Source organism: Lycium ferocissimum, chromosome 11 (genome assembly GCF_029784015.1).
Source record: "Lycium ferocissimum isolate CSIRO_LF1 chromosome 11, AGI_CSIRO_Lferr_CH_V1, whole genome shotgun sequence".
Classification (NCBI taxonomy): Eukaryota; Viridiplantae; Streptophyta; class Magnoliopsida; order Solanales; family Solanaceae; genus Lycium; species Lycium ferocissimum.
The window spans coordinates 56358775-56370400 of record NC_081352.1 but is presented as its reverse complement, the minus strand read 5'-3'; the positions used below and the strand labels follow the sequence as shown (position 1 = coordinate 56370400).

At 36.8% G+C, this 11626-nt stretch overlaps 2 protein-coding genes across 2 annotated transcripts; both read left to right on the top strand.

The window, feature by feature from the left end:
* The first annotated feature begins 1721 nt into the window (after nt 1–1721).
* On the top strand, nt 1722–3696 carry LOC132037514 (uncharacterized). The gene is made up of 5 exons (XM_059428045.1): nt 1722–2400; nt 2486–2568; nt 2659–2736; nt 2825–2912; nt 3376–3696. The coding sequence occupies exons 1-5, from the start codon at nt 2289–2291 to the stop codon at nt 3543–3545; spliced, it is 531 nt and encodes a 176-aa protein (XP_059284028.1). The 5' UTR covers nt 1722–2288; the 3' UTR covers nt 3546–3696.
* Nucleotides 3668–6188, top strand: LOC132038511 (importin subunit alpha-1a-like). Its single transcript, XM_059429169.1, has 6 exons — nt 3668–3673; nt 3717–3845; nt 3934–4113; nt 4224–4462; nt 4552–4645; nt 5982–6188. The coding sequence occupies exons 1-6, from the start codon at nt 3668–3670 to the stop codon at nt 6186–6188; spliced, it is 855 nt and encodes a 284-aa protein (XP_059285152.1).
* The last annotated feature ends 5438 nt before the right edge of the window (nt 6189–11626 follow it).

The window sequence follows — 11626 nt, the reverse complement described above, 5'->3', positions numbered from 1 at the left end:
AAAAATCACCAGGTCTATGATCTTAAAATTTGGTAATTTGGTTATCATGTCAATATCATAGACAACGCACACAAATCCTGAGGGAATTAGAGCCCAGAGGTTAAAGATATGATTATCTTGATAATTTATGTTGAGGTTGGGCTGAACTAAGTTGCTCGGACTCGGGTGTCGGTGTCGGATACGGGTGCGGATCTAGAGGCCGGATTCTTCATGGTCTAAACTGTAAGCTTCATGGGTATGGCGAATCCTGGTACGGGTATGGGTGCGAGGATTCGGTTAGAAATAATCGAAATATCTAAATAGAATTATATGTCTAAATTATGAGAATATAGAAAACTTACAAGGTATTCCGAGGAGAAAATATTGATTAGGTGGGGAACCCATAAGGAGATAAAAGGAAAAGACCTGACATAGAAGTTTCTATATACAAGCTATTATTTTTTTTTTTTTTTTAATTTTACCCTAGCTTTTGTTTTGATTATAAAAATGTTGTATCTTTCCCGATTTTCTCCGTCGATTTTGGTCAAAGTATCAACACCGGTTGATTAAATGCGGTACAAATTTCATACCCACACCCACTTCGCGTCGACAGAGTGCCGCACCAAGCAACTTAGGGGTTGAGTATATTCACTCGCCAAGCCACTGTTACAACAACAATTGAAGTACTCGACCTTAAATTGAGCAATTTTAGTATGCATAAAGACTACAATCCCCCCCCCCCCCCCCCCTCTCTGACGGTCAGCGATGGCTCGAGGGGAGGCTTCTTTAAAAATTTGAGGCTCCAATTTTTTAAATTAATATTGAATATTAAGAGTTTATTCTCGGGTAGATAATATTTTAATTTATAGAAAAATAAAAATTTTAATATTTAATATTAGATTTTTAGTTGGACTCTACAATGGTTGCATTATCGGTAATTCACCGTGACTTGGTATTTATGTAAACTAAACCCAACCAAAACATATACCAAATCAGAAACAACCGTATAGACTAAATCAAACCAAAACCAAAACCAAAATAAATTATATATTTTAAAAATGCTAATCAATTCTAAAATTCTAAATGTTAGGACTTCTTACCTAATTGAACAAGGAAGAATTTAATGACCAAAATTTTAAGTAGGTTACCATCCTTTTCCTAATTTATTACTCTCTCCGTCCAATTTATGTGACACCTTTCGTATTTCGAGAATTAACCAAGCTTTTCTTTGACCGAGATTTTCTTATGCATCTTTTAAATAATTTAAGTTGTTAATTATTGTAATTTATAATTTTTTTTGTACGATTTTTTCAATTATATATATTTAATTCCAGAAAACTTAAAGAATTCATGGTCAAAATTTAGAAATTTGAATTCGAAATCTGAATTGTGCCACATAAATTGGATGTTTATTTTCTATAATTCAAACACTGCATGCGTTCCCCCGGGCCTTCAAACACTCCCGCAATACTCAATCGTTGCATCTCTGAGTTTCGTGAAACGATTTCACGTAAGAATTCTAGTTGTATAATTCATCGTTGCTAACCGTTTTAGTGTTAATAGTCTTTCTTTTTCTTTTCTTCCTTTTCTGTTAGATTTATAATCTTTCTGTAGTACTTACTACCTATTAATATCCTTTTTGCAGTTTTTAATGTCTAAACGGGAAAACATAGAGACTTATATCAGAAAGAGGAAGCCAGTAGATCAGAGCGAGACGGTGGTTTTTTTTTTTTTTTTTTTTTTTTTTTTTTTAATTTTTAAAATGTATCATTTTTTTTCTCGATTTGGTTCTTGTTTTTATTTGTATATTGTGCATGCCCATTTGGCTATTTGATTGGAATACTGGAGCCATGTGTTGAGTCTTTTGTATTCTTAGAAGCCAGGGTTGTATTGATTCCTTCTTTACACTCTGTTTGGATGGTTGTTACGCATGCTTTCATAATGTATCTTCTTATACTGCATTGTGTTGTATTGTATCGTACTGTATTGTTTTGATGAATACAAATTTGGATAGATCGTATCGTTTTTTGTTGTTACATAACGTCATACGTCATCAATTTGGAGGATAAATCTCCAAGAAAAGTAGGATAAAGGTAACCACACGATCACATCAAATCAGTCATTACATAAAATGGGATCTTTCGTTGTTACATAGTGATTGATCTAACGATATGATACGGTACGATACAATAAAATTTGAGTAACAGTCAAAAAAACTATTGTATTTAAGCTAACAATACAATAGGTAATGACCATCCAAACAAGCTCTTAGTGTATTGTGGTTGTAGCTTCACACTTGCTTTATCCTTATGATTTTGTGTTCACAGACAAACAATGATTCTGTTACCGACAGTAATTTTGGTGGTGGTAGCTCTCTGCTGCAGTTTGCGGTCAAAGAATTCCAAAAATTGCTCTCTGACAGTATGACTAAACCTGCTCCAGCTTCTTTTCTGCTGATTTTATTTTGATTTGCATATTCACTTATGTGCAAAGATTTTATTCGCAGAATGGATTCCTTGTGTAGACGATATATCTTATGATTTTGTTCGTCAACTTGCCGTAGAAAGAAAATGTTGTCTGCAGCTCCAGGTAGAGAGTGACGTCATGATTACTTTATTCTATATTTGTATGTGGTTGTAGCTTCGCACTTGATTTATCTTAATGGTTTTGCGTTCATAGGGTGAAGCTGGTCGGGTTCTCACAGACAATGATTCTAAGCAGTTGCCATTACTTCAAAAGCTCTTGGATAGTGATATGGTGAGTTTTAAAATTGGCTGATTGTATTTTGTTTCCAAACTATAGGTTGAATGCGGTTTTTAATGGTAACTGATTTGTTGGTTTACAGTTAGATCTTCCGTCAATGGTTGCCCGTGTTTTGCCTAGCAATCTGCAGCAGTCAGCAACCAAAGAATACAAACAAATGCACTCTGACAGTATGACTCCGACTTCTTTTCTACTGATTTTATTCAACTTGCATATCATTTACGTGCAATTTTTTATTCATAGAATTGAGTCGTATTGTAGAAGATGTATATTCTGATTTTGTTCAACTTCTAGAGAGAATACTCACTGTAGATCTAGGTAGAGAGTGACTTTTTGGTGCATTTTTTAGCGTATTGTGGTTGTAGCTTCACACTTTCTTTATCCTTATGGTTTTGCGTTCATAGCCTGCCGCTTCTCAGGATAGTGATTCTGGTACCTGCGATGCTACTAAAAGATTCCAATACCTGCCTGAACCTAAGCAAAAATTTAGAAAAAATCGTCAGGAGGTTGATCTGGTGTGTTTTAGACCCCTTATGTTGTATAGACTGAAGCAATGTTGATTAGCAGGCCGATTGTATTTTGTTACCAAACTATAGGATGAATGTGGTGACTAAATTGTTGGTTTATAGTTAGATCTTCAATCACTGGTTTCTTTTCTTGAGTCTACTGAAAGCAATATGCAGCTGTTGGGGATTAAACAACTAGGACAACTGTTCTCCGAAGATATGAATAAGACTGCTCCAGCTAATTTTATTCAACTTGCATATCACTTACGTGCAAATTTTTATTCACAAATTTTGTAATTGAAGTAAAAGATGTTTTAGAATCTTTTGATGTTGTTCCTCTACCTGAAAATATTATACAAACAGCGGATTCACAAGAGCTCCAGGTAGAGAGTGATGTATTGATTACTTATTCTTGTCTTATGCTTGTAGCTTCACACTTCCTTTATCATTATTGTTTTGCATTCATAGTCTGAAGCTGCTGGAACTCTCATACACATTATATCATCACGCTACTCGAGGCAACCTGATTTGGTGATTAAGCATGAGCTGATGCAAGTTCTTTTAAACCTTTTGGACACATATAGTGTTTGTGAGAAGGTATGTTTTAAAATTGGCATACCCCTGTGTTGTATAGACTGTAGCTATGTTTATTAGCAGACGGATTATATTTTTTGTCCAACTAAAGGCTGTGGAGGAATTGCGAAAAGTTGCTTCCCACCCTGTGAATCGTAATTATGCTTTTCGGCATGGGGCTTTGGATACTTTGCTGAATAAGTTGGACACTACCAATGTTTCAATGATGAGAAAACACTTTTTGACTATATCAAAGTTTTGTGGAGGCATAATACAACCTCTTTTTAATAAGGTCAGTTAATGACTGTTGAAAAGTTTTTAGCTAGGCCTGCAATTATGTGATGCAACGATATTGCGAACTTGCTGGATGCCTTACATTACTAATTACAATTCGATTGTCAGGTGAGACCAGCAATTAAAGCTTTTTGTAACCTTGTCTATGCAAATGATGATAAAGAGGTGCTAAGTAATGCATGCAAGGCGCTTTCTTACCTTACTAGTACATTAGATTTGTCCTTCAGTAACAGTAGTAGTATTTGGGGTGTAGAAAAATGCGATTTTATTGATGATGTAAGCGAGAGTGAGGTTGTTGATGCCTTCCATGAGGCGGATGTTCTTTTGGTGCTGCTTAAACTCATCAAGTGAGTGAGATTTTCAGTTTCTCATTTAACCTACTTCTTCACATCTGACTTAAGATTGAATCTGATATATGTGTCAATTGATATTTTAGCAAATATAGCACTCCTTCAATAATCGCCCCTGCCATCCGTACTGTTCTATCTATTAGTACAGATGATGACAAAAAGAGGATTTGCATACCTGAGGTAAGAGAGTTTGGCTCACCCTTATAAAACAAGATAATTTCGTTTAACTAGTGCCTTAGATTGGGTTGCTGGAGATGGTCATTTATTTTTCTTTCTTTCTTTGTTGTCCTGTTAAACTACTTGATAAGTTATGCTACTTCGTGTTTTGATGATTTTACAAACCTACTCAAGGAACCAGGTATGTCTTTAGAGGGACCAGATGAGGAACTAGATGCGATCAGGTCCTAACCATTGCTTTGTCAACTCTACAGTTGTAAAGTTGCTGAGACCGTACCAAATAGTCGTAGAGACGGTACAGGCGCGGCAAAGCAGACAAGAACACGGTACCGGTGTTATGTCCATAGAGGAACCAGATATGTTTACAGAAGGAACAGATGAGGGAATAGATAGGAACCAGATGTGATCAGTTCCCCTAGCCATCGTACAATCAACTCTACAGCTGTAAAAGCTGCTGCACTGTACCGACTGGCAGCAATGCAGCAACACAACTGTATTTTTCTAGAGGCCAAAGCAAATAATGAAATGTCCTTTTCACATCTCACATGCTCTCTCATATATAAACACCATGTTACTAGGTTTAACCCAATACTTACAAATCAGAAAATCACATTTATCTCAAGTGCAAGCAGCCACCTCTCAAGGTGCTCTCAAGAACAAAGCTCCAACAAATAGAAGGATTAGTTCCCAACCACTGAAGATATCTTAAGTCCTAGGTTTGCTGAGTCTTTGTCTTTTGTCCTTAACTTGTATTCCTACACGGCTTTCAAGAAGTGTAATAGTAGGACAAATCTACAACCATTATGAGTTTGTTCACTTGGCTAGAGTTAGTCAAGGTGTTTTCTTTGCAATAGAGTTATTATAAAAGGTCTTGCAATAGAGTTATTGTAAGGGGGAGGGATTAAGAGTTTAATTCCTAGGTCTCAATAGGTTGTAATCTGAAGTTGCTCATTTACAGTGAAGTTGAGAAAATCCTACTGTTGTAGGTCGTGGTTTTTAATCCCTTGAGCAAGGAGTTTTTCACGTAAATATCTTGTGTTATTTACTTTCCATTTTACTTAAGGGAACAGTTAGAGAACGTGGTTCTCTACACTGTTTGGTAGACTCGTATATTCTAATAATTAGTATCAGAGCAGGTTCTTTCTAAAAGGTTAACACCTAGAAAGGATATTTCTCATAGCTGCTGCACTAAACATAGAGAAAGAGAATCTAGCACAAGACCACAAAGATTCAGTGGAAAATATTATGGGTGGTGAAAGACAAGGATGCATGACTATCTCATCAAAAGGACTCTGAGTTGTGGGACATCATCTTAGATGGTCCTCATGTTCCTATGAAGACGGATCCGGCCAGTGTCAAAATAGATCCAAAGACCAGGAAGGAGTACAATGAAGCTGATAGGAAGGCTGTAAAAAAGAATTACAAAACAAAGAAAATTCTTATTTGCGGTATTAGACCAGATGAGTACAATCGTATCTTGTCATGCCAATCTGCAAAGGAGATCTGGGATGCTCTTCAAGATGCTCATGAGGGAACTAGCAAGTGATGCAGTCCAAGATAGACATGCTTACCACAGAGTATGAACTCTTCAAGATGAAGGATGGTGAGTCCATTCAGGATATGAACACTAGGTTCATCTCCATAATCAATGAACTGCATTCCCTTGGTGAAATCATTCTAACAAACAAGCTTGTGTGTAAAATACTAAGTGTGTTACCTGCTTCTTGGGAAAGAAAAGTTAATGCTATCTCTAAAGACAAGGACATGCAAACACTGACCATGGATGAGCTCATTGGAAATCTCAAAACCTATGAGTTAAAAGACAACAGGATCAATAAAGGAGAGAGCCAAAGACAGAGAAGAACCTGGTTCTCAAGGCTACTGCTAAAAGTGACTCTAATGATGATGAATCTGACTTAGCTTATCTCACTCGAAGGTTTCAAAAGATGATGCGAAAAAATGGTGGGTTCCAAAGGAAAGGAAACACCAACAAACATTGCAAAGGAAATGACTATTGTCATAAGTGTGGGAAACCTGGACATTTCATCAAAGAGTGTCCTCTCCACCAATAGGACTATTTCAAGAACAACTCTAAAAAAGCGGCAAAGAGGAACCAGGTTCCTGATAGAAATTTCAAAAGAAGAGAAGCAGTTGACAATTTCGTGAAACAGGCTCTGGCTGCCTGGGGAGATTCCTCCAGTAAATCTGAAGATGAAGATGATCATAGAGATGCTTCTATGATGGCTATTGAAGATGGACCCTCAAAATATGAGTCAAAGAAATCTGACAATGGTGATGATAATGAAGATGAGGTAAGTTTTCTTGAAGTTCAAAAAAACTTGAAAAATTATTCTCAGAAAAAATTGATGTTATTAGAAAACATAATTATTGATGCATAACACAGTCTCATTAAAGAAAAGGATGTTTTAATTGAAGAATTTGGTGAAATAGAGCAAGAAAGAGATGACATGGTAGACACTAATGAATAATTGAAGGAACAAGTAGATGTAGTGTCTAGAGAAAACTCTTTGTTAAAAAGTCAAATTAAAAGGTGGATGAACACACCCTCTAGAGGAAAGGAAGAAGCTAGTAAGATTCAACTTGAGCTTGAAAAAGAACTTAACAAGACCAAGATGAATCTTACTGCTGCGCTTGAAAGAAACAAACAACTTCAAGAAGACTTAAAGAGCGTAAAAATTAATCTGGATAAGTCACTTCGATTGACCTGGTCCTCGGATGTAGTTACCTCTATGTATAAGTGCAACACAAGAGGTAGGGAAGGTATTGGATTTAAAAAGGCTAAATCTCCCTCTAACCCCCACAACAAGTATGTCACTACATCTGAAATTGGCTGTGCACACAGTGTGGTCAAACAGGCCATTACAAAAATACTTGCAAAGCCAAAATTTTGGCAGTTCAGAAAAATTAGAATTTCATGGAGAAGGAATCTAGAACAGTGGGACCTGGTCCCGGACAAAGAAAAACTGGATTGCCTGCATGGACTAAAAGAAGTTTGATTTATCCTTTTTATCATCTAAAGGGACCCAAGCTAATTTGGGTCCCCAAATCTGATCAATGACTCTGTTTGCAGGCTGGAGTGAGAGGAAGCAGTCAAAAATGGTACATGAATAGTGGCTGCTTAAAACACATGACTGGAAATATGAAAGATTTCCTCTCAATCAAGGCCTTTCAAGGTGGGAGTGTGTCTTTTGAAAATGGCGAGAAGGGTTACATTCCTGGCGTTGGCAAAACTGGCAAAACACTCCTCCATGCTATTGAAAATGTATACTATATGGATGGATTGAAATAAAGCTTGCTGAGTGTTTCTCAAATCTGTGATAGAGGAAATGAAGTGAAGTTCACATCTGGTTCCTGCACTGTCACCAACTTCAAAACTAGAGAAGTGGTCCTGATAGCTAGAAGATACAAGAACATCTATGTGGCAGATTTTGATTCTCTAAATGGAAATGATCTAGCTTGCCTCAGTGCTTTTAATGATGATACTGATTTATGGCATAGGTGGTTGGGGCATGCAAGTTTCTCATTATTGAATAAGCTAGTTGCGAAGGACCTGGTTCGTGGACTACCAAGAACTAAGTTTAATAATCACAAGGTGTGTGATGCTTGTATAAAAAGGAATCAGGTCAAATCCTCCTTCAAGCCAAAGAAAGTTGTCAGTACCACCATTTGGAACTCTCATTGGAAAGAGGTACATCTTTGTCATTGTTGATGACTACTCTATATTGACTTGGACTTTGTTTCTAAGAACCAAAGATGAAACCTTTGGTGTCTTTTTATTGCCTTTGTAAAACAAATTTAAGTGAAACTGGGTAATTAATTGCTAGTATCAGATTTGATCATGACACTGAGTTTGAAAATGCACAGTTTGATGAATTCTGTGCTGAAAATGACATAAGTCACAACTTCTATGCACCAAGGACACCTCAACAAAATGGTGTTGTTGAAAGGAAGAACTGAACTCTTGAGGACATGGCTAGGACAATGCTAATAGCCAGTGGTGTTCCTAAAAGTTTTCGGGCTAAAGCCGTTAACACTTCCTGTCACTTGATAAACAGTAAGGCTTACAATGTCTACAACAAGAGAACTCGGTGTATTGAAGAAAGTTTTCATGTGATCTTTAATGAATCAAATAACTTGGGTGATAAAGGCACACATGATGATGAAGGTAAGATGGAGAATTTTCAAAAGTTCCTGATAAGGCTGTTGAATTTTCAAATGGAAAGGCTGATCTAATGAGTCAAGTCAAGCAAGATGATGAAGATGGTGAAAAATCCCTAAGAAGCAGACAAGAACCTGGTCCCTCCATTACTCAACATGAAGCTGAGCATCGGGTAGCTGATTCTGTATCAGGTATCCCTGAGGCTGGACAAACTAATCATGAAAGTCAAGCCTCTGATGAAGATAATAATAGATCTAGCACGGAGGAACTTGGTCCTTCAAATCTTGAGGTATAAGTATCAAATGAGAAGCACAAAAGATCTCATCCACTTCATAACGTGATCACTCCCTTAGATTTTAGTATTCAAACTAGATCTAGGGCGAGAAACATGTTTGCCCTCTCAGCCTTTTTGTTTCAAATTGAACCCAAGAATATCAAGGAAGCATAGAAAGATACTGAATGGATAATTGCTATGCAAGAAGAACTCCATCAATTTGAAAGAAACAAGTGTGGCACCTAGTCCCTAGACCTTCAGACAGCACAATGATTGGAACCAGGTGAGTGTTTCGAAATAAGCTTGATGAATTTGGAAACATAACAAGGAACAAGGCAAGGCTAGTGGTTCAATGATACAATCAAGAAGAAGGGATAGACTATGGTGAGACCTTTTCCCCTGTTGAAAGAATGGAAGCAATCAGGATTCTTATTGCTTTTGTATCTCATATGGAATTCAAATTGTTCCAAAGGGATGTTAAAAGTGCCTTTCTAAATGGATATCTGAAGGAGGAAGTCTTTGTCCAGTAACCTCCTAGTTTTGAAAGTCATGAGTATTCAGAGCATGTCTACAAGCTTGACAAGGCCTTGTATGGTTTAAAGCAAGCCCCTCGAGCTTAGTATGAGAGATTGTCAAAATTCCTTCTTGAAAATGGCTTCGCAAGGGGGAAAATTGACAACACCTTATTCCTGAATAAAAGAGGCAGAAATTTGTTGATTGTTCAAGTGTATGTTGATATTGCACCTCGTAGTTTGGTACGTTGACATTCGTTATATGTTAGTTGTCCTAGTCTTGGACACCTGGACTATCTTCGAGGTTATACAATACTAGACATACCTATCTTATGTATATAAGGGTTTAAGTTCATGTTTAGTAAGTATTGGAAGGATTAGAGGGTTAATGAATCGACGAGAATATGTTTTTGATGGAATTTGACCTTGAGGGGTATTTATACGGACCGCAGAATGTTCTACGGTTCACAGAATGGACCAGCCCCCACCTTATAATGGTAACAATGGGGGAGGTATTCTATGACCATTATATGATCCATTTTACAGACCGTATACCATTATATGGACCGTATAATGCACCGCATAATGGAGGCGGTGCAAATTTTTTTAAATTGTAGAAATCAACCCCAATTTATTTTCACCTCATTTTTTATTACCAACAGACCCTAAGCACTCTCTAGAACTCTCCCTAACCTATTCCAAGTAAACCCAAGATAAATGAAGGATTAAAAGTGAGAATCAAGTGCTAAAGGTTTTCAAAGTATTGTTGAAGCTTGTTTATCCACACATCTAACGGCTAACGGTTGATGTGTAGATCATCTAACGGTTGATGTGTAGATTGTTAGTCGGAATAGAGAGATATTTGCATTTTTGCGAGACTGCGCAGTCAGCTCCTTTGGGACCCACTTGAGGCGGTGGAAAATATTCAGATATATATCAAACGCCTACAGCTCATTTTATTTCATATTTTTCACTATTCCCAGACCCAAAATACTCCCAAAGCCTCTCCTAAGGTTCTCCTATCAATTAGATCAAGTTTTACGGGTTTATAACGCGGTTCTAGTTTCAGAAAGTTCATGGAATCCAAGTGCTCTTCCTCTCTCTTCTTGTTGACGTTTTGGAAGTTGTTCCAGTGGGATTCAAGGGCTGTTTTGGGTTGTTTGAGTTAATAATATCTCTCTACTTCATATATTTGGATTTGTAGATGTGATGGTTAGCTTGTTTGGTTAAAAATCTGCAAGTAAAAGCCCGAAAATTGCACGTATGTTGGTCGTCGAATATAGGACTGTTTTAAGGGTTGTTGGAAGCTAAGTGAAGCTTAGATTTCGACTTGAAGCTACTGTAAGTGGTAAGAATATTGTGTTCTTACTTGTGCTTAAGGTTATCTTGATATTGGTTAAGTTAAATGGATGTTGAGAATAGTTGGATTTGTGGACTATTTTCTTGTTATAAATATATAGTATAAGGCTGGAATCATTGATGAATAACTTCATTATCATGTTAAGGATATTGTTAAGTTAAATTAAGAAGTCTATAAGGGGTGATATGAGGTATACAAATTCCAATCTGAGCTTGCCGCTCGTCGTGAAATAGTTATGATTTGTTGTTGCTATATGGTATCTTGTTGTTGATGTTTATGCTTGCTGGATTGCTATGGTTATTGTTATTGGTATTTGGTATTAGAGTAAGCCCTTGTTACAGAGGAGATCTTTTGCCCGAATTTACGTAAACAAGCTACTAGCCTAAGTTACGGACTTAGCCTTTACTTAGTATTGATCATGGACCCCTTTATGTTATATTAGATTAAGATTGAATTGTTGGAGAATCAATTGAGGTGTATTGAAGACTGAGCGGGATTAAGGTATGTTAAGGCTATTCCTTTCTCTTGGCATGATTAGAATGAAACAATACGAACGATATCCATAATGGTTCTATTCTTAGAAAGTGTTAGAAGATTATGTTCTTGTTTCCATATGACGGTTCTTGTATTATCTTATAATCCATTGATCCTTGAAAGA